Source organism: Sesamum indicum, linkage group LG10 (assembly GCF_026168435.1).
Source record: "Sesamum indicum cultivar Baizhima isolate 11 linkage group LG10, ASM2616843v1, whole genome shotgun sequence".
Classification (NCBI taxonomy): domain Eukaryota; kingdom Viridiplantae; phylum Streptophyta; class Magnoliopsida; order Lamiales; family Pedaliaceae; genus Sesamum; species Sesamum indicum.
Window position 1 is genome coordinate 21,414,510 of NC_142666.1, and position 22,882 is coordinate 21,437,391.

At 34.2% G+C, this 22,882-nt stretch overlaps 4 protein-coding genes across 5 annotated transcripts; all 4 read right to left on the reverse strand.

The window, feature by feature from the left end:
• Positions 1–393: 393 nt before the first annotated feature.
• PPR40 (pentatricopeptide (PPR) domain protein 40) lies at positions 394–3,894 on the reverse strand. The gene is made up of 2 exons (XM_011102497.3): positions 1,403–3,894; positions 394–979 (listed from the first exon to the last, which is right to left on the reverse strand). Exon 1 carries the CDS (start codon positions 3,778–3,780, stop codon positions 1,648–1,650), a length of 2,133 nt encoding a protein of 710 aa, XP_011100799.3. The 5' UTR covers positions 3,781–3,894; the 3' UTR covers positions 394–979; positions 1,403–1,647.
• A 1,167-nt stretch (positions 3,895–5,061) lies between these two features.
• Positions 5,062–7,268, reverse strand: LOC105178910 (cAMP-regulated phosphoprotein 19-related protein). Of its 2 annotated transcripts, none has more exons than XM_011102495.3 (6): positions 7,119–7,268; positions 6,738–6,804; positions 5,696–5,758; positions 5,559–5,606; positions 5,371–5,433; positions 5,062–5,260 (listed from the first exon to the last, which is right to left on the reverse strand). In XM_011102495.3, the coding sequence occupies exons 2-6, from the start codon at positions 6,792–6,794 to the stop codon at positions 5,207–5,209; spliced, it is 285 nt and encodes a 94-aa protein (XP_011100797.1). In that variant the 5' UTR covers positions 6,795–6,804; positions 7,119–7,268; the 3' UTR covers positions 5,062–5,206. The 2 variants fall into 2 exon arrangements, with proteins under 2 accessions (XP_011100797.1, XP_011100798.1); XM_011102496.3 differs by lacking the exon at positions 7,119–7,268 and adding an exon at positions 6,883–7,004.
• Positions 7,269–8,596: 1,328 nt separating this feature from the next.
• Positions 8,597–13,354, reverse strand: BXL1 (beta-xylosidase 1). The gene is made up of 6 exons (XM_011102494.3): positions 12,879–13,354; positions 11,059–11,340; positions 10,569–10,738; positions 9,977–10,419; positions 9,459–9,872; positions 8,597–9,358 (listed from the first exon to the last, which is right to left on the reverse strand). Exons 1-6 carry the CDS (start codon positions 13,275–13,277, stop codon positions 8,754–8,756), a joined length of 2,313 nt encoding a protein of 770 aa, XP_011100796.1. The 5' UTR covers positions 13,278–13,354; the 3' UTR covers positions 8,597–8,753.
• A 4,003-nt stretch (positions 13,355–17,357) lies between these two features.
• On the reverse strand, positions 17,358–21,668 carry LOC105178908 (acetate--CoA ligase CCL3). The gene is made up of 3 exons (XM_011102493.3): positions 21,315–21,668; positions 18,845–19,438; positions 17,358–18,460 (listed from the first exon to the last, which is right to left on the reverse strand). The coding sequence occupies exons 1-3, from the start codon at positions 21,531–21,533 to the stop codon at positions 17,564–17,566; spliced, it is 1,710 nt and encodes a 569-aa protein (XP_011100795.1). The 5' UTR covers positions 21,534–21,668; the 3' UTR covers positions 17,358–17,563.
• Between the last annotated feature and the right edge of the window lie 1,214 nt (positions 21,669–22,882).

Sequence of the window (22,882 nt, forward strand, 5' to 3'; positions counted from 1 at the left end):
GGTTAGAAGTGTCAATGAGGACAGGATGGTTGGACTACACTCACCAACTTCATATACTTTTTCAAGCAGCAGCAAATCAAACCTCTCATCAATACCATGTAGTACAAGTAATGGTCTATTTTGGCATATAATTGTATAAGATAACAAGGACGAATATTTCTCATCAACACTCAACTTGTGTACAAGATTTAGCACTTGACATATATAGCCAATTCAGTGCTCCGCATATATTATTAAGGGCAAAGCTTTCAACCTGTCTTAGCACCTTCTCTACCATTTCAATTCAGAGAAAAATGCGTCTTAAAACAAGAAGCAACCACCTAGAAAGTTTTGTACTCAACTCTCTTCCCTTGTTCACTAAACATCAAGATACTTATAAAATTTAACCAACAGTAGTGGAATGTTACAATTTTATTAGAAAATACAGAGTGTATACAGCCCATTGAAGTTCTGACAAAAGGCAAGCAGTCTCGAACAATTTATACAAATATTTTCCCTGTTTAAAACTACTCAGGAGTTACCTAGATTTAAAGGTAATGTACAACAAAGAATCAACAAATAAATTGAAAAGTAATGAACGCTAGTCTGAACTTCTTGTGGGATGTGCTAACATGTGTCGCTCCAGGGATTTGCCATGTGCTTAGATGCGCGGATTGTCCGGTCACCAACGAAATGGTAAAGAAAATCAGCATTCATTTCTTCTCCGGACTGGGTTAATAGCAATGCGGATCCACGATTTGCGGACATGAACAGTTGTGTCTTCTGAATCCCACTGATGAAACATTTTGCAAATATGTACCCAACTTCAAGCCCCACGCCAACATAGAGTTCAAATACTGACCTGAAAAACCACCAGGCCCATTGAAGCATCACACTAAGATTGCTTAGATATATACCAGTTGGAGTCTTCGAGCAGAACTCTTCAATTGCTCTTGTTTCATCATTGGAGAACTAGACACTCCCCATAGAGAAGAATGTCCTGATAACACATGAGAAAAATATCAGTATCTTCTATAAACATACTAGGTCAGCAAGTACTCATCATCAAATATTGTTGATTATCAAAATGTCATAATGTACGAGATTGGACATTCTAGACTAACAGTTGAGATTCCCATGGTAAACACTATTTTAAGAAGGTAGTTGGCTTACATTTGTGAAAAGTGGCTGTTCTGTGATTAAAAAGTGTGTAATTTCCTATTATTCTCTGGAGGTAAATAATAACCACTCCAGCAAATGGAGCGCTTCAAATTCTTTAATCAAGAATGCACATAGCATACTGAACATTATATGGACTCAGTAACCATCTCAAACAAAAACTCAGATAAGCAACCAGTGTTAAAGCTCAAAACAGAAGAAACCATAAAAGGCAAAGAGTATTTCGGGGTACATAATTGCATACCTCCATGATGTCCAAACCCATGCAAACTTACTGAAGCTTGTGAATCACTTTGATAAACAACTAAGCAACTAAAACAGGCATTGACTTCAGCACCAAGACCTTCTCTTAGAATTCCAACCATACATCTTGGGTTTCTCGAGGATCTGCCACATCCATGAATGAAGTACATGTATAAGCAACAGCAGCACCCAAAGCCATATGATTCACAGAGCAAAGCCAACTTGTGAAACTCTTTGATGCAATGATCAACCAACCAAAGCACCAGATTTAACAGGCATCGGTTTCAATGTAATTCCCTTCTCTTTGTATTTCAACCATACATCTTGGGCTTCTTGAAATCTTCCTGACTTGATTAAGGCATCAATGAATGAATTGCACGCATAAGCATCAGGCTGACAACCATTTGCCTCCATTGAAGAAAACAACTCTTTAGCTTCAAGAAATCTCCCGGATTCACAAAATGCATTAATAAAAGCAATGTAGGTGAAATTATCAGGACGCAAGTCCAGCTTTAACATGCTTGCTAGAATCCTCTTTGCCTTATCAATTTTATTAATTTTGCAATACTTTTGTATTAGAGCATTAAAAGTATAAAGATCAGGCTGTATTCCATCAAGTTGCATCTTTCTCAGTAGTTCCATTGCTCTGACATGTCCAGAGATGCACACTGAACGGATTAAGCTATTATATGTGATAGCATTCGGAGTTATTCCCCACTCCACCATTTCCAAATAACAATCAAAAGCATCAGTAATCTGATTAACCTGGCAAAGGCCATCAATTATTGAATTGAAAGTGAACAAATCTGGTTTAAAACCATGACCTAAGAGCATCACTAGCATTTCTCGTGCCTTGTGTACATCCCGAGCCTTACAATACCCTGCAATAAGGGTGTTGAAAGTAACAAGATTAGGGAGAATACCTCTTTCAGACATCACTCCTAAATTTTCTATTGCTCTGTCCATCATGTTAGCTTTGCAAAAGCAATCGATCAGCATGTTATATGAGAAGACATTTGTGACAAGTCCTTCCTGGAGTATCCAACTTAAATATCGATTGCCCTCCCCTTCTCTTCCTAATTTGAACAGAACCTCAACAAGTGACAGACAAGGACTTAAATCCACCTTCACCCCACGGTTAATGAAAAACTCAAACATCCGACAAGATTCCTCAAGATCCAATCCTTTAACCAAACAAGACAGAGCGATGTTAGCTATCAAACTATCAGGAACATAACCTTGTTCATCAGCTGTTCTCAAAAATATAGCTGCATGCTTAGGTAAATAATTATTACAGAGGCAATAAACTATACTATCATAAACCACTTTAGGAAGACTGCGCTCCCTATTCACCCATCTCAGTAATGATTCAAAAGCCTCGTTTGGAGGCACAGAACGAAATACTCCATTGATCAGTGACCTATATGTTGCATCATTCGGCCTCACATTCCTGGCCTTCATTTTGTCAATAAGCCTAAACGCATCATCTAGTCTTTTAGCATTGCAATACCCATCTATTAAGATAGTATAAGTGAATACATTGGGTGAGTATCCCAACCCCTCCATCTGTTTCACCAGGCGTATGGCTTCGTCCACTACACCAGCCTTACAAACTCCATGAATAAGGATGTTATACGTAAATCTATCCCTTGTACAGTTGTCCACCTCCATTTGCTGAAACTTCAGGTAAGCCAAATCAAGTGAATTGGACTTTACTAGCCCATCTATCACGGCATTATACAACCTCGTACTAGGACCAATCCCCAAATAAGAGACCTGCTCAAAAACCTCGGAACAATACTTCGCCAATCCCAACCTTCCCCAACTACCAATAAGAGCACAAAGCAAATCCTCATTCACTCTGCAGCCCGAACTCCTAATCTCCTTTATCAACTCAGCAGACAACAAAACCGGACCCTTCCTATAAAGGGAATTGCTTAAAGCACTCAGAATGGACTGATTCCTAGCGAGCGAAGCACTGACATTGGAAAGCCAAACGTAAAATCGCAAAGGGCATAAAGCGTTTTCTTGGTTCTGCAAAATGCTAACCACAGTCTGAGTATTCAAATTAAGCCTCTGAGACTTAAACTCATGATTCAGCAGCAAATACCAGTCCTTCCTCAACAAAATTTCAGAGAAAAAACGATGATCAATGGGCTTTGAGACAAACCTCTTCTCAAGAGCAGAAATTGAATCAAATTTCGTGTCCTTGAACTCAAGTTTACCTGTGAAAGAAACTACAGGGTTCTGAGCAAGGCTTTTCGCAGGTTTCACTTTCGAATGTCTTGGGAAAGTTGGTTTATTTGAATTGTTAATTCTTTGTGCAAGGTTTTGGATTTCAGGTGCAGCCCTAGAAGCCAAAGACGAAACCTTTCTCATAGGGGCTCTGGCAATGGAGGAGGAATTGGCTGTTCGGCTTCTGCAAAACTGAACCGGCTTGTAAAACGAGCTGACTAAAGCTTCTTCGACTTCAATCTCGTATGCTGGCCGGCCCATCTAGGTTGCATTACCACATGTCCAAATCCAATTTTTTAATTTTGTTTTCAATTGATCCATTCTTTTTTATTTGACATATACACTTAAGATTGTCCCACTTTAATTAAGGTGGATTCAGTTATTCTAAATAAATAATAATTTATATTGGGCTTTGAAATAATAATTCAATCCTCATAATATAAAGTAAAGAAGTATTTAATAATTTATTTAAATTAATAATAAAAAATAAATCAAGTTTACCGGCAGATGAAACATGCTAAAAAATAGGACAATAATTCATATATTTACTTATGTGATCATATAACATTACTCGTTAATACTAAATATAATGAGTGAGGAGTATGTCGGAAATGTTTAACTTTAAGAAATTAAACACATGTACATAAGTATGTAAATAATGATCTTTTGTTAGTAGTATTAGTTTTTTTTTTTTTTTTCTTCTCAACAAACAGTATCATCTTATAATTATTTTAGAAAAACACTTTGAAACATTTACAATAAATTATTTAATCAATACCGAATATTGGAGGAATATGTATTAGTCTGTTGACATATCAGGTCAGTTAATTAGTATATAAAAAGTTCATGCTACGTGTAATAATTATACTTAAATTACGTGTATTCAATGATCCTCGCGCGCGCGGGGGGGGGGGGGGGGGGTTATTGTTACATTTATATATCTTTTTCTTCCCAGATTTGGAGATTATTTTTTGAACACTTAACTTTGAGGTAAAATTATAATGATTTTTTTTTAAATTTAACATAATTATAAATATTGCAGTCGTCTTGACTTTAATGATCATCTAACAACAAGCTCAATTTATTAGTTTTTGTTAGATTTTCATTTAAACTGACAAAATATTATTGTGGACTAATTACAATTTTATTGGCTTATATATATATATATATATAAATTGACGGACTAAGTGGACAATTTTTTAAATTTTATCATCTACTCCATCCGATTTCATTTTATAATTTTTATATTTAAAAAAATATAATAAGGGCAAAATTGATAATTCTAAATAACAATTCAAGAATTACATAATTTCATCAAAATATAAAAAAATACAACAAAAAAAATATTTATAATAATGTATAATTAGAGAAAAATTGGTTGCAATTTACCTTTTTGAATTTTAATAATATGTGGGAGAAGAGTAGTAGAGAAGCAAAAGTTGTGATAAATTATAATACAGCCCAACAAATGGTGCAAGTGCAACTAAATGATACCTTCTCCCCAACACAGCGTACGTACTATGCTTTTGTAGATCAAATTACATAACATAATAATAATAACAATAGAGAATTAATTAGATGTACAAGTAGGCCTTCGTGGAGGTAATTGTTGATGGGGAGTTCTCTGCAAAATAACATCAAATTATGTACTTAGATACCTAATTCATTTATTTAATTATTAATTCATATGTACTATAACAATAAATTAATGCATGTCCAAAAATTGAAATTTACCTGCAATTTTGGCCTTAGTGTCTCTATAGCCACTGTGGTTTGTTTATCGACTCCTGCACCTTGCTGATAATTCAAACCAAATTACAATAATAATAAAAAAAAAACAGAGAAATATATATGTATTACCTAATTACCCCATATTTCATTAATCAATTTCCATTATTTCAAAATATTTAGAAAATAATTACCTTGCATAAAGCCCAATCTGCCGAGTCAAAAAAGGCCCTTTCATGATCCTAATTTTGCAAAATTAAAAAAAAAATGATTCCATTAAAATTTTCCCATAAAATGAAAAAATAATAATAATAATAATAGTCGGACTTGCCTTTGAGATAAGAGGCTTCTTCTTGGGTACAAGTCCTCCATACTTGTTATCAATCGGTGCAGTCTGTAGTAATAAGGATTAATTTACGTGACCCCAACTACCATTTTTTTTCCTAATATTTTAAATTAATTCAAATAAGTCACGTAAGTTATAATAGTTTTGAATTATTTTTTAGTGGTTGGTGTGATATGAACTTCACCTTCCCGCCTAACTCAATTTGACTTCCGTACCGTAAAGAAATAAATTATTACGATAAAATCGTGTTTGAGATAAGCAAATGAAAGATGAAGAAGCAATTAGTTGAGGGGTTAACTACCAAGAAAGCAATAATGAAATGCAATGAGTGGATTACCGACATTTATAATTAGGATTAATCTGTAATTGGTGGTTGCTTAAGAGTGAGTGGCTAATATGTTTGATCATGTAGCAATCACATATATATATATATATATATATATCACAAATTGCAAGTGATCTATCTACCACTTGATGGACCACAAGAGGTGCTAAAGGTAGACCATCTCGCACGTGAATGCTCCCCCAAATTAAAGAATCTTCAAACTTTTCTTTATCAACTATTCTAAAAGAATCAAATTCATCATTTTCTATTTTCTTTGCATAAAAACAAGAAAAACCAAAGAATTAAGTTTATATCACAATCTATGTAATTTTCATTAGCTTAATTTATATTTAAACAAACTAAGCACTATGAATATAGACATATTATTATTATTATGATTAATTAGGATAATTTATATATTATAATTTATAATTTTGAGGCTTGCTATGTCACACACAACACACACGTAAGCATACAAACAAACTCATACATATATAGACCTACACACATATTTAATATATATATATAAATAAGAAAATTGATAGATGAAATCGTGAATGACACGACAATCATATTAATATTCTGGGGCTATGATGGAAATGTGGGAATACTGTTATGACCTTATCGGTGGAAAATATCTAATGATATCAAATATAGAAGAGAAAAGAAGAAGAAGAAGAAAATATTAGGGATGTGTGATACCTCTTCCTGATCTTGAGAAGAAGCACTATACTCTTCTCTTCTCTTGTAATCCTCCATCAGACTGCCCCTGTGTCCATATCAATCATTTTCAATTACACAACAATCATATATATACACATGTAGAGAGACAGAGAGAGAGAGTTACAGGGAAAAATGCAATACACAAACAGAGGCGCAGTGAAATGGGTTTGGGGAAGGACGGAACAAACAAATATAAGACCAAAGTTGAAATGAAAAGGAAAATTTTATTTATTTTTTTATTTTTGATTTCTGAAAAATGAGAGAGAGAGAAAATGACAATGGAAAGCATACAAACATATATAATCAAATTAAAAAGAAAAAAACAATAAAAGGAAGAAAGAAGAAGAGAATCTGGAATACCTTAATGTGGAGGAAAGTGGAGAAGCAAGCAAAGGGGAAAGAAGGAAATAAATAGAGACAAACAAGATATATACATATATATATAGAGAGAGAGAGAGAGATTGGTGGAGGGTGGAAATGTTGGGAAGGATTGAGTAAAAAAAAAAAAAAAAAAAAAGACTAAGACAATAATAGTATTCGTATACAGACAAGTATATATAGGGATGTATGTATAGTGTGTGTATTTGTGTGTGAAGCTATGAAAAGCGAGGGCTGTAGGTTAGGAGAGTATTGGTATAGGTATTAGTGTTAGGATGGATATCATTATCAACATCAGTTGGAGCCTTAGCTTAACCCACACCCTACAATTCTTCCACTACTACTTATTCCTTCTTCCCATTTCTCCCTTTCTATTATTATTATTTGCTGTTTATATTTTCCCATGATCTTTTTTCCCTTAAATCATATTCTTGGAATTTAACAGCTTCCAACTTTGAAATATATTTCCTTTTATACCAAATTAAACACCCTCATCAAAATATGACTGTAAACGATTCGAGTCATGCCCAATACATCATTATTCATGCTTATTTTCGAGCTTGAAAATCTGTCTTTGACTTTGGTTTGATTATTATTTGATACTTATTTAAGTATATTTTATTATGTTTGTATTAATTGAATCGAGCTCCAATCGAACTTGAAAGCTTATTATCGAACAAAACTTTTTATTCAAGTTTTGATTTGTTAAGTTCAACACATCAAATTGGAACGTACTCTTATCGATCATTTCGATCGAGTATCGAGTAGTTTTTCTCTTTTTTCTTAAAATAAAATAATTAAATATCCCATTGTATTTCGATAACTTTACACTTAGTAATTTACAACATAATATACAAAGGAAAAAACAAAGTTGTCAAGAAAATTGAGTTTTTGGTTGCAATTAGATGTTACATCCCTATCATATTGATCAATTTGATAATAATTTCACATAAGAATCAATCCAACGGTACCATTTTACAAGTTGACAAATTTAACGGCCACTTCATATTTTTTTCCAAGTCATACTATATTTATTCTAATTTATTCCATTTGTATTGGGGGTTTCCTATTGTATTATGATCAGTCAATGTGACCGTTTCCCAACGGCTAAGGAGCATGATAGATGATAATGACACCAATTAATGATGCTAAATACATGGCATCATCTCAATTAGGTGCATAAATTTATTTATTTTCTAAATTTTTCATGATTGTATATTTGACGTGACAAAATATATTTTGCACTCCTAATCAGTGCACTTTGTCTCACTTACACACCTGGAGTATGAGAGGTAACAAAAAACACTCGTTTTTTAAGGATGTAAGTATAATTAATTATTTTTTAATTATAATTTTGGTAGTTATAAGTATGTAGCTGAATGAGTGATTAATATCTTTAATGTAGTGATATATATAATCAATATTTGGATACATAAAAAAGGAAAACATGCACAGAAATATTTGGTTCAATAGTAATCACCCCTTTCATTTCAATTCATATGACAAGTACCATTTCCATTTTTTACACTTGATGACTGATGTGTTGAAACAAATTAAAATCATTACATTTTTCACTCACAAACTAATTATGAGTTATCATATCCAACTTATTAAGACTTAATTTGTTTCCTCCATAGCATTTTGGAGTAAAATGGTATGTTTAAGATCATCCCCAATGTGAAGATTGTGTTCACCTATTGGGATTCTTCGAATCCCGAATTGATCCACAATGCTCAAATGGTTGCATGCATTAATATGAACCCTAACTCGCTGTTTCGATTTTGCCGCCACATCTACTTTCTCAAATGCTATCAGTTGTTTCTCCGGGCCAACTTCTCCGACAGACGATGTGGTCGAGGCGAACACCATTATTGTATGTGTTCCATCCATTTCTCCGATGTTTTCCACATCAATGTGCATCCCCAAGTTTAGAGTCTCACAACTTGTGTGTGAAACCCTAATTGCTTTACTCAATAGAGTGGTGTTCTTGGAAGCTTTTAGGCTTGTAAAAGGAATTGAAATTTTGGATGGGCCATTGGCAAGAGTGTGTCTGAAGCTGGTGTAACTTAGCCCATACCCGAATGGGAACACAACCGGCCCCTTGTAAAACCTGTAAGTCCGACCCGGATAGCCTCTTGATGGATCAGCATGCATGGCCATGTCTGTCATGGGCACCTTGGCTAGATAATCTTGTGGGTACCATGTCATAGGCAACTTTCCCCCTACAAATATAGCACATAAATTTTTTAATTTTTCAGCGTACCCATTTGTTGTTCTTAGTGTAATATTATCAATTATGGAACGAAAGATGGTCATATGTACCTGGATTGATTGTCCCAAATAAAACATCAGCAATTGCGGTTCCTCCGGATTGACCCGGATACCCGGCCCACAAAATGGCAGCAATCTGTGGATCATTTTTGGCAAACGTAACATCAATTGGGCCACCAGACATTAGGACCAATACTACGGGCCCTCTAGAGGCCTTGGCTACTCTTGATACAAGCTCTTGTTGATGTCCCGGCAAAAGAAGCCCATTTCGATCAAGGGCTTCACGTTCGATCACTTGGCTAAGACCCACAACTAGGATCGTTGCATCAGCGCGTCGAGCAGCCTCCTCAGCCCCGCCAAATTGATCGTTACTGGCACAGCTTACGAGAGTGCATCCCGTTTCATGAATTGTCTTGGCATATCTTGATATACCTTGTAACGGAGTGGTGTAGCCACACGGAGTTCCTAAATTAATTCGAAATAATTTAACAAATAATGATCATATCCACAAATACGATAAAAATTAGCCATGTTCCTACTTCCTACTATAGAATGTAAATTAGGTGTACCGGCATAGTTTCCTATCATTGTGTCCGTAGCATCTGAGTTGGGCCCAATGACGGCCACAGTACGGTGGCGAGTAGTAGACAACGGCAAAGCCCGGTTTCGATTTTGTAGAAGAACAATGCCTTGTCGGGCTGCTTCAAGGGCCAGTTGTTGATGGGCTGGGGTGCACACATCCCGCGGTCCCAAATTAAGATAGGGCTGTCTTGGGCCATCAAACATACCCAAGCGCATCTGGACTGCAAGCAAATTGGCCAAGGACCGGTCTACATCAGCCTCACTCAATTTGCCGCTGCGAATGGCTCCTTCCGTGTAGATTGCAAGGAAAGGCCCACAATCCAAATCCAAACCTGCTTTAATTGAAGCAGCTGCAGCATCCTCAGGTGTGGCAGTGTAATGTTGATCGTTGAACAAGACTCCAACTGAATCACAGTCTGATACAATGTACCTGTTTTTTATCCCCCACGATATTAGGAAAAAACAAATGCTAAAGAATATTGGTTTTTTTTTTCCCAAAAAAAATAAAAAAAGGTAAGAGCTTGAGAAAAAAATTCATATTATTATCATATAAAAATGTGATAAAAGATGGGCGCTAACCCGTTTAGACGCCATTGGCCGCGAATAGTGTTGCGAAGGAGATTGGGATCAGCACAAGTGGGCTTGCCATTGACCTGATTGTATGAGCACATAACACTAGCAACTCTGCCTTCAACCACACAAGCCTTGAAAGGCACATTGTACGTTTCCTCCAAATCCTGTTTGCTTACCTGCATATTAAGTTACAATAATACATCTTACGTTCAAGCATGGATGCAAACCTCAACAACTGCTAACTGAACATGGATAACAAGGACAGGATTATCTTCAACTAATTACTTCTGTCTCAAGTGTCAAATTATAAGTGGGGCCCAATTGAATTTCATATGATTGGTGCTGACGTACTGCTGGTAATATTAATCTTGATCATGTGGAAGAGCCGTGCAAGCAATGAACGTTTTATTTTCTTTTTTCGTTTTAATTATTTCATTGTGGTAGTAATATTAATCAACAATAACAAAAAGAGAGGGTAAGTTGCGTAAAACAGTACCCTGGCATTGAAATGGAAGCGGTCCATGCCGTTCCAGAAATCCAGATCATAGGCAGTGTAGTGTTTGCAGCAGGCAGCAACCTTGAGCCGGTTTCCGGCGGCATTGCCCTGCAGCCCCCGCACGTAGCTGGCCGCGTACTTGGCGGCCACCGTTGGGTCCTCACCGGGCGTTTCTTGACCCCTCCCCCACCTGGGGTCCCGGAAAATGTTCACATTTGGACTCCAATAGGTCAGCCCAGCCACGCCTCCATTGTACATTGCTCTTGCTTCATCAGATACCACCTAATAAGTAAATTCAACCCCCAAAATATAACATAACTCATGATTAATTCATTATTATATATAATTAGTATATGTAACGTAAATAAATGCCTTTTTCTTTTCTTTTTTTTTTTTTACAAAAAACAATAATTAGAATAGGTAAAGATTCTGAACATATTCAGATGGTTTAAATAAAATCTCAATTAGGGGGTGAAATATATAGAACAAGATGAATCGAGCCCTCTAATAATTCTGACTATATATTTGCTCATATTTATTTATTAACATATGTATATATATGTGTGTATATGTTGGGATTATAAATGGATGGACTATACATATATTCATATAATTAATAATCATACATCTCGTTTGTCATGATATATGTCATATGTACGGTCCTAAATAACTCATGTGTGGGCCAATTAAATTTGTATGTTATAAGGAATAGAAAGGAATTATGTCCATTATTTACTTATCATGATTTATATATATGTATATGATATGGTTATTTAAGAGAATATCAAGAATCTGTCAAATTCAAGTGTCTGTCCAACTTTAGTTCAATCAAAAAGCATACCCTAAAAAAGGGGGGCCCTCCCACCCCACTCATTGCTTTGTGGACCACATTTGATTTGAGTTGAGCATGCAACTACTACTACTGTTTAGGTATGGGCAAAAGAGTAGGCCTTCATATACACATACATACACATACTTGCAACTTGCAAATAATTGTATTTATTACAGCTAGACAATGGCCTGAGGATGATGGAAAGGTTGAGAGTGAGGGTGAGGCGCAGTTACCATATCATATGCATCCCAATATATACACATTATGTTCATTTCTTTTTGGACGCTTACTCTTTGTTTTTCTCTTATTATTATATATACATATACCATTACCCTGCTGTCACATGCCACTTGAAAAAAGGGTCTGTCTCCATTACATAAAAAAATACCCACCCTTGTCACATTCTTGCAGTACTATTGTCTTAATGGAATTCATCACCCCATCCCCACCAAAAAGAAAATCAGTAGAAAAATATAGATGAACCATGTCTGTCATGAAAATGACCACACACATGATTGAGAAATTTTAGGTGATTCATAGAGATAATTAATAATTAATAACTGATCAATGAACTTTCCCAACCTATATCTGACTGCTTCAGGACACACTTTTAATTATATTTATGTATTTATGTTTGGACTACTGTACATATATATATCCCTTGTACGTATTCTATACCTCATCACCAATAAATAATATATATATCACACTTGTGAGAATTCAATGCCAACATTTTATCAAACACGTGAATTCTTGTAAAAGTTTGCATTTGCATGCCCCAGATCAGAAATTCAAATTTCCCCCTGTTGCATCCGAATCTGCCTTCATTTTGTCCATAATCATCACCAACCCAAAACTAAATAAATATCATTCTCTTTTCTTTTTTCCCCCCGTATACCACTAAAATAATAAAAGAAAAATATTACGTACGAAAAACTAAAACTATGTTACATATACAAACAAACATACAAATACATATATATCTAACCTGGCCAATTGCTTCCCACAAGGAGGAGTTAAATGAAGCGGCGGTGGTGATAACTTGAGGGAAGCTGGTGGCGCCGGGAAACTGGCCTCCGAATTTGACGCCGGGGCCGGTGTTGGAGACGCCGTGAAGCGCCTCCGACCACCACTCGTAGCCCCTAATGCCTAGTCGATCCACGGGTGCAGCATTATTCACTAGTAACCTAATCTTTTCTTGCAAAGTTAACCTTCCAATCAAGTCCTTAACCCTATCTCTTATGTGAAGAGACACGCTGCAAAACGGCAGAGTTGTTGTTATGTGATTGGTTGGGTCACATGCGAATGGCGTCCGCGATTCACATGTAAATGCACATAGGAGAATGAGGAAAAATGACAAGTTTTTCTTAAGTGGGTTTTGTCCCATTTTTGAGTAGTGATAGTGTGTTTTTGTGGAAGAGAATGGTAGGTATATATATACACATATAGAGAGAGAGGGGGGTGGGGCGGGGGGGGGGGAAAGGGAATTGTGTTAAAACTACTTGAAATGTTGGGTATTAGATATACATATATATGATGTGAGTTTAAAGAGTTTTGATGATTGAATCTCCACGTCCTTCATGTAATCTGTGTGTGTGTGGAAAACAGTGAGAAAGAGGGAATTAAAGGAGTGTGTGTAAGTGTAACGATTGAGTGAGTAAGTAAAACACGCATTTGTTTAGTTTTCTATATATCTAAGCAAACTTAATTTTATACATACATATATATATATATATCATTTATTATGGAGGAAAAGAAACCTTTGATTTACAATTTTAATCCCTAAAGTGAAACTTGGCTATATACAAGTTTGTGGCAGACTTTATATGTGTGTAAATTTTATATATAATATTGTTAAAATAAAATATTATTATTTAATGAAGTATATAAAAATAATAAGCTAATATTAAATTTATAAAAAAAATAATAACGAAAAAAGATGCATGAAAATTAACGAAGACAAAAAGAAACAATTTCAAAAGATAGTGGGAGTGGGGGTGGAAAGTTAGACGAATAAATAAAAAAATTAAATCAAATATGAAAAAAAATAGACTAAGAAAAGGAAGACCCGAAAAAAGTATTTTCCCTTAATATCTAGTAAAAATAAAAAATAAAAAAAAATGTGTTCTTCCTTAATTATATAGTACACAAGTATATATAGATAATGAATTTCATTTATTTAAATTTTCCTTTTTTAATCAAAAGGGAGTTCATATTAATTACTTGAGCTTTATATTTTCTTTTTTGATGAGGTGTGTGTGCGTAGATAGATAAAGAATTATTGCACAAAGTGTTTCAAATATATAATTAATGAATAAAAATATGAAAGATAATTATTGTTGATTTATAAATATAGGGGTGTGTGTTATACATAATTGTATATTATAAAATATTGGTCCTATAATTTTTTGGTCAATAGCCTACGCAATAGCTTTTGTAGGTTAAGGAAGCAATAATGTGAATTATTAGTTAGCAGAAATTAATTAAGGGTACGTTAGAGCACCCACACTTATTAGCAGTATTAATTTGTTCAAACATGATTTTTTTTATCATTTTCATTTATATATATATATATATATATGAGGGATCATTAAATACAAGGCCAACTTAATTATATATCTTTTGACATATATATAACTTGACCAAATTAAATCTCAATCTATTATTGTTCGAATCAATACAAAATAATTGCAATTTTTGTACTTTATATCAGACTTTATATCCCTTCAAATTCAATATTTTAGCTACATCCATATGTTCATTTACTTACCTACTTTTGTATTTTATTATATTTTATTTTATGAAAGAAGTATTTTGATTTCCCAAATTGGTGTGCATATGGGATATGTACGGTGAAAATGATGGGACCACATAATTTTATTAATTTAAAAGGGTATTAATTCATTGGTAAAATAATAGTTTATTAATTTAAAGAGATTTGTTTTCAATTCAACGGACTTATATTATTTTTCATAAATAAAATATATACATTGTATTGATTAATTGAATGGTGTTTAGGATAAAATTGAAACCAATTACGCGGAAGGAAACACTCATAGCAGCAACAACTTGTATACAAGGGTTTTTTAAAAAATTATAATTTTATTAATTTTTTGAATTTACTAATTTAAATCTTGAGTCTAAATCGAAATAAAAAAAAATGATTAATTTATAGGATGGTGCAGCAAGTCACAAGATTGTAGGATGAGCACTGGAGCAGTAACTCAACCTGTCAAAGAAAAGTGCATAATGATCATATAGCATAGCAGCAGCTCGTCCGTGACCACAATTTCACAATGGTAAAACCGTGAATTTTTGTCCTATTACCACTTCCACTACTCACAAACTATCATGAAAATATAATATTAATAATAAAATTTAAATGGGCAATTTTTAAATTGGTATAAAAATATATTAGAAAATAATAATTTAAATTTTATCTCAATATATATATATATAATAATTACTCACAAAGAATATGCATAAGATTGTCCTTACAAATAATTATTGATTCATTTGTATATGTATAACTAATTATTTTTAACGACAATTTTATGTAAAATTATTCTTTGTCAAAAATATTTGTAAAATAATCGACATAATTAAACCAATAGAACTCATCATAACAAAACAAAAAATTTGGACTAATTAATTAGGAGCATGAAAAATTGTTACTTGATTTCTTAAGATATTTCCTAAATAATTATGGCAACGAGTCTTAAGATATTTGCAAATTTTGGCTACTCAGGAAATTATGGAAAAAGGAAATTTAAGGCCCATTTGGGGATTCTTTTGTTCTCTACTACCAAATTTCCTAAAAACAAATTCCGACAATAAATTCTTATATAATTACTTTTGTCCCTATTGCCCCATTTTTGTTTTTTTTTTTTTTTTTTGGTTTATTTCTATTAATATTTTTGTCTCCACCGGTCTATTTCTACTAATATTTTTATTTTAACTTTTTAAAATAGTATTTTGATCTTATATATTTTTACTTTTTGAGATTTCAGTTTTTCTTTTATTTTTTTGTTGAAATTCACTCCAAAATACTACTCTCAAAATTTAAAATACGAAAACATCAAATAACTTAAGATATGAAAGTAAAAATGCATTTAATCCTTTAATGTATAAATCAATGGATCAATTCCTGGAATCTTCGCTTCTCTAAACAACCAATCACTAAATAAGTATTTTTTAAAAAAAATCTCTTATAATTAATCAAAATTTTCTTTTAAAAAATATATTGATATTTTTAAATCAATCAATATAATTATTACACAACACATTAATAATTCTAAATCAACCTATAAATTCAAAAAATATATATATACTACTATTAAAAATAAATTAAATATCTATTATCGTAAAATTAAATCTCACAGCCTCTTAATTAATTATAAAACATTAACTTCACCGCTCATGTGAGGTATCAAATTGGAGCAACAGAAATCTGGAAAGGATTTTTCCAACAAATAATCGAACATAACTTGATTGTGCTGATGGGAAGGAGCGGCGGATGCTGAGTAGATGTGGGTGCATTCGACAACCCCTCTTGATTGCGACATATTCCTTATCTTTTTTATTTATTTAATCATTCTTCGTTTTTTTCTGACGTGGGCCAATTTGTATATATCTCCAAACTGTCATAACTGGATCATTAAAGGTGGTGGAGTGATGGTTATTAAGATGAAAACGAGAACTCCTTTAGTATATAAACTTAAATAATTCATCAAATACGTACAAAACCTTGTGATAACAAGTAGACATACGTATTTGGATTCATTATTTTTCTCTTTCGTCTTTATTTGACATTTGTACGAGCCTTATAAATTTTCTTACAAATACGTAATCTTAGCTTATACGAAATCAGTATTATACTCTTGTTTGATATTTGTACGAGGCTTATAAAATTTCTTGTAAATACATATTTTTATCTTGTATAAATCTAGTATTATACGTCGTATAATCTCTTGAAACGGAGGGGAGGGGGAGAGGGGGGACAAAGAATGAGAAAGAGCTGTCGAAGAATTAAATGTACATTGGACATGAGAGTATGGGAACTACTTAAAATATAGAGTTGGAAACGTATTGTGGATATGTTGATTGGAACAACACATATTCTTATCCTTTAAAATACCATCTTTATGTTGAGGTGGATGATATGATATTGCCAACTAATCATATATTTTTCCTACTTCTTATCCTTTGCATTCACTGTTGCAATGGGCCATATTACATGTTCTTGTTAATATTCTCTATTATTTGAGAAATAAATTTAGCCAAATCAAATCTAGTCGATGATTGATCATTTTTTCTTAAATTGTATAATAATCATATGATAAATGTATTACACTTATTATATAATTATTTTCAAACTGACCAAATTTGATTCACATTAAAATTTGCCGCATTATATATTAGAGGAATGAATGGTACAGATTGTCATACATTGGAGGAGAAGAAGATGTGAATGCAAAAGATCATTGGCCTTAAGGATTCCGACAAAAACGCTGTCTTTTATTAATACAAGCTGAAGTTGTGAGCATGGATATAACAAATTTTACAGGCACATAATCATAATTTCAACTGTGGTAAAGGGTTTAGGAAAGGGGATGTCGTCCATGTTTCTGCCGGAAAATAAGTGCTTAGTGATCCTCAATAAATGCTTCTGTATTATAACCTACTCTTCTTCACCGGCCCCATCTCCTTCGCTTTGGCTCTCAGCAAATGCTTCTGTATTTTCCCGGTGGCTGTCTTAGGCAACGGTCCGAAGACAACTGATTTTGGAACCCAGTATCCTGGCATTTTTGATCGACTGAACTTCATTATATCTTCGGCTACGTGTTGCTGGTCAGATGCATCGACATCTGGCTTTAACGTCACAAATGCACAAGGCGATTCCCCCCATTGCTCATCTGGCCTGGCCACCACCGAAACTTCAAATATTGCATGGTGCTGGTACAGAATATTCTCCACCTCCACGCTGCTGATGTTTTCACCTCCTGATATAATTATATCCTTTGACCTGTCCTTGATCTCGATATAGCCGTCTGGGTGCTTTACACCAAGATCACCAGAATGGAACCAGCCACCGGCAAAAGCCTCTTTGTTTGCTTTGGGATTCTTGAGATAGCCCTTCATCACAGCATTGCCCCTGAATACAATTTCTCCAACTGTTTTCCCATCAGCCGGGACAGGTGTCATGTTTTGGGTATGAACAATGTCCAAGCCCTCTAGGGCAACGTATCGGACCCCTTGTCGTGCATTTAAACGGGCTTGGTCTTCTGGTGGTAGTGAATCCCACTCGGGCTTCCACGCACATATAGTTGAGGGCCCATAAGTTTCAGAAAGCCCATAAGTGTGTGTGACTCGGAAGCCTCGTTGTGACATTGCAAAGAGAACTGAAGGGGGAGGAGCAGCACCTGCCGTCATCACATAGACGACACGGGGGAGGGGAAGGATCGTTTCAATTTTGGGGGCATTTACAATGGTATTGAGAACCACTGGTGCAGCACAGAAATGGGTCACACCAAGATTGGCTATGGCTGAGTAGACACCTTTAGCTGTGACCTAAAGAAAATGAATAAAAAGAAACCATAGCAGACTCAGTACATAGTTACATATGTCTTTACATATTGCCAACTTGGAATAGGAAAAATTGAAAAGCATCTTCAGCATTCAGTGCATATAACCATAAATAGAATTGTTGACTGCTTCATATTAAATGACACTAAACAGATAACAGACCAACCAACTGATTTCAAACCAAGTAGTAACTACGTTATTATCAAATTAGTGCAAGAATATCTGTTTCTTCCTTACATGCATGCATTCACATATGTCTGAGGTAACCATCGCATGGGAGATTGGAAAATCCAACATTGTGAACTAAAACGCAGCAATATTAACCCTCGAGTAATGCAAGCTAAAGAAATGCAAATGCAATTGGAATACCTGTCTAAGGCAAATGCTCGTCCCACAAAGCGCTGCAAGAGTCCAAGTGAAACACCAGCCATTACAATGGAACATGGGCAAAGTCCACAGGTAAACAGCTCCTTCATTCATGCCCCATACAACAGCATTACTCAGAGCCATGAGATATGCCCCTCGGTGGTGCAAAACGACCCCCTTAGGACTAGCTGTTGTACCAGAAGTATAGCCCAAGGCAATGCTGTGCCACTCATCCTCAGGTGGTTTCCATGCAAACTCTGGATCACCCGTTTCCAGGAACTTCTCATATTCAACTGCTCCTCTTTCCAGTGCATATTGAAGTGACTTTGGATCACAGTTTTCATCTGCAATAACAATCAAAATTGGAGGCTTAAATTTCCCATTTTTGCTTGTATCTGCCAAAATTTTCAAAGCTTCCTCTGCCAAGGTATAGAACTCTTGGTCCACCATAATAAGAGCAGATTGTGAATGGCCCAGCAGAAAGGCAATGGTCTGTGCATTGAGACGGACATTGACAGCATTTAGTACAGCACCAGACATTGGAACCCCAAAATGAGCTTCATACATGGCTGGAATGTTTGGTGCAATCACTGCAACCTGTTGTGCAGAACATGGAGACAATTGTTAGCTGAAATTGGCTCAATCCACGGAAGATCCTGAAAGAGTGATAATGCTCTAACAAAAATCAACATCGTCATTCTGAGTTTAACTCTAAAACCCAAGTCCATTTTACAAGTGTACCAGGGGATTTCAACAGCAGCGTACTGGAACTCAAAGAAGCGGAAAGGAAGATGGAACACAGATATCAAGCTTTTAATGACATCCAGTCTCTTCCTTCTTTCTTGCATTTTCTCATAATGCAACAGAAGACTATCAACTCCAATTCTTGAAAGACATACTGCTAAATGCTCAAATGTTGCGCATAACCCTTCTGCTTAGATGAAAATAACTATGCATCCCACTAGTAGCTGATGGGAATATGGACCTGGATCCTTGCTGAATCCTACAATTGAATACATGCTAAAAACCAACACCTAAACCTTTGTGTATTACATGCATAAGCACTTCTATCCACCATATTGTCATGTTCATTGTCAATCAAGGTTCAAGTAGAATAAATGATAAGCCGGAATATCAAATCCAATTAGAGAAGTTTAAACAATAATGCCACTGGTTTAATTTCCTCTCATGTTCTTTAAATCAATGTTTCCCAACTGTCCCTTGTTATTTTCTTCCTCCTTTCTCTTTTCCCCATAAAAAAAGTTGGAGTAAACTAATCATAGAACGTAGGTGGAGTAAATAAACCAATTAAGGCCAAACTGTAGAAACTAAATTTCCGCTTCAATTTCTTTTTATTGTACATTACATACATCATTTTTCATCCCGATTCAAACGCTAGAACTCAAGTCAACCATCCCTTAAGTCTCTCAAAGGTTGCATTTTTATGTTCCTGAACCTATTATATCTATTCCAAGTCAGGCGGTGCAGTTAAGTGTTAACATCAAAATCTCAATCTATGGATTAACTAAGTTTGCGCTATTTCTTTTCAACTCCCAAGTAGAACATGCACTCATATAAGCCACTCAATATTTTATCCTTTCATCGGATAGTGAGCTCTACATTGTTGACCTCTATTGTTATCCAAAATAAAACAAAATCCACAAAAGCATTAATATGCAGATGCCAACAATTCCACAATATATATATATATATATATATATAATTGTTATGTCTACTGTATATTCTATAACTAATAGGATATCCAAATTTAAGCATTGAAAACAATTACCAGTACAAAGGACCACAAACAGAATAAAGATTTTAATCATAAGAAATGAAAATTATGTCTTTCCTATATAATGATGCTAAATTAAAGCGTAACTTAGATGAAATTTTATGAAATAATTTAATAAAATTAAACACATTATTTTCAAAGAAAATGGCTTTGAAACAATCCTGAAAAATCTTTTACTTTCTTAAAATCCAACTATTACAATAGAAAACATCGACTTTCTTTAGCTGCAGCTTATAGTTATTACTAAATGACCTTGAAGAATCGGCAAAAACTAAATAATTCATTAACAGCGGATTCAGGAAGGAAAAAAAAAAGTTCGTAACTTTATTTGTTATGATAACTAAAAATTTGGCAATCAAGCTGGATTTTATGAAATGTTTCTACAAGTTTATATATACATATTAAACAGAACTAAAATCAAAATCAAAGAAAAAAAATAGCTTTTTTGGATTAATAGAAAGAAAATAACTGGATGAAATTCTTGGACATGGTTTGATTATTTAAAAATCCACATATATAAACTAAATTCTTCACTTTCACCAACTTCAGTAAGTGGCTGAGGTTAACAAACCCAAAACGAAACTCAAAGAAATTCAGTCATTCACACCTCCAAAATTCAATAAGAATTTATGACAACAGCAGACATTAATAAGAAGGAGAACTGAAAAAGACACTGACGGTGCTGCCGAAGGTAACGCCCCGCTTCGTAAGGGCGGAAGCAAGCTGGCGGCATCGACGGTAGGTCTGCTGCCACGTGTAAGTGACAGACCCATGGACTACAGACTTCCGGGTCGGGTGCACTAGCGCTGCCCGCTCCAGGAACCCGAGCGGCGTTAACGCGGTGTAGTTAGCTGGGTTCTTGGGCAGATCATCTATGTCTCTCTCTTCACCACCCATCTGATGACCCGGAGATGCCTCTCTTCTGCGTGCGTTTGATGGTGTCCTAGTGTGTGTTTAACTCACATACATTACATATATATATAACCAAATAGTATATATGTATAGGTTGGTAACTTGACGAAAATGGAATTTTTAGAAAGAGCTTCGATACACGGAAATCAGCGTGAGGGGGTGATCTGACGGTGGACGTGCGTCTGCTTGACATCTACATCCAAAGTTGTTATCTAAGATCGCAATATGGAATCTGCCTTTAAATTTTTGTTGTTATCAGTTATCTATTTAAAAATTAAATGAATTGTGCCCAATTTTTTAAATTTTAAAATTTTCATATAATATACATTTAACTTTATCAATTTTTTTTAATTTTTAAATTTTTTATAAAATAAATAACTACATTTATAAAATCATATCCTTGAAAACAAAAAATATAATTTTACTTGAATTTATGATACTACGACGCATATTTTATAGTACTACACGGCATCAAATATCATTAATCGCGACATTAAAAACCAATCATATGTGTTTATAGCACCTACCACCTAAATATCGGGTTAAATATAATTCAACCTTGTATTAACAGAAAAATGCAAAAAAACTCATGTGAAAAAATAAAATGCAATTTAGTCCCTGTAACACTAAAAAATGATAAGGAGGTGAATTATATTATTTTTTAAATCACATGAGGATAAATTATACTTTATTTTTTCATAAAAAAAATTTTTTTCCATTTTTTCAGGGGATAAATTGTATTTAACCCCCTAAACGTCTTTTTGCCTATATTGGCTACAGGAATAAAAATGACTAGTTTATGACCAATATGGTTAGTGCGTTCCATCTACGTGTATATTTCAAATTTAAATCTATATTTATTTAATTAATACAAAATTAAAAATAAATATATATATTTAAGGGTGCTTGTGCGTGGATGCCTATCTTGTGAATCAAAATAGGGACTACGTTTGGGATTCAGCCCAATCAGGTAGGAGCCCATGTTTGACGGGCTATAAATGCTTGGGCCTATCTATAAATCATTCAGCCTACTATGGTGAGCTCAACCTTAGCCCTCGATTATATAAATTAATGTACGTGGCACACTCAAATAAATGTATATAATAAAATAAAAATCTTGAAAAGTAATTTTATTTTGAAAAATATATTTTTAAATAAGTTATCGTCTAAATTTTCTCTTCAGAGCAACATAACCTTTCATGTTCAGAAACATATAACTTTGATTGACGAGGACTAACTCTGAATTTGAACCCCAAATTATCCAATTCTCACCCACTTATAATTGAAATTAAAAAGCGAAAGAAAAACCATACCCTATAAATTTGAGTGGATGA

What these genes read in the sequence shown, in the direction of transcription:
- LOC105178910 (XM_011102495.3), bottom strand. Translation starts at nt 6,794, where the DNA reads ATGGAGGATTACAAGAGAAGAGAAGAGTATAGTGCTTCTTCTCAAGAT. An exon ending in CTTCTCAAGATCAGGAAGAG is followed by an intron (nt 5,759 to 6,737) that starts GTATCACACATC and finishes TTATTACTACAG; the next exon opens with ACTGCACCGATTGATAACAA. An exon ending in AGAAGCCTCTTATCTCAAAG is followed by an intron (nt 5,607 to 5,695) that starts GCAAGTCCGACT and finishes TTGCAAAATTAG; the next exon opens with GATCATGAAAGGGCCTTTTT.
- LOC105178908 (XM_011102493.3), bottom strand. Translation starts at nt 21,533, where the DNA reads ATGGGTGGTGAAGAGAGAGACATAGATGATCTGCCCAAGAACCCAGCT. An exon ending in GCGTTACCTTCGGCAGCACC is followed by an intron (nt 19,439 to 21,314) that starts GTCAGTGTCTTT and finishes TCTGCACAACAG; the next exon opens with GTTGCAGTGATTGCACCAAA. An exon ending in CGAGCATTTGCCTTAGACAG is followed by an intron (nt 18,461 to 18,844) that starts GTATTCCAATTG and finishes CATTTTCTTTAG; the next exon opens with GTCACAGCTAAAGGTGTCTA.
- PPR40 (XM_011102497.3), bottom strand. Translation starts at nt 3,780, where the DNA reads ATGAGAAAGGTTTCGTCTTTGGCTTCTAGGGCTGCACCTGAAATCCAA.
- BXL1 (XM_011102494.3), bottom strand. Translation starts at nt 13,277, where the DNA reads ATGGGACAAAACCCACTTAAGAAAAACTTGTCATTTTTCCTCATTCTC. An exon ending in GCTTCCATTTCAATGCCAGG is followed by an intron (nt 10,739 to 11,058) that starts GTACTGTTTTAC and finishes CTTAATATGCAG; the next exon opens with GTAAGCAAACAGGATTTGGA. An exon ending in GGCCAATGGCGTCTAAACGG is followed by an intron (nt 10,420 to 10,568) that starts GTTAGCGCCCAT and finishes GATAAAAAACAG; the next exon opens with GTACATTGTATCAGACTGTG.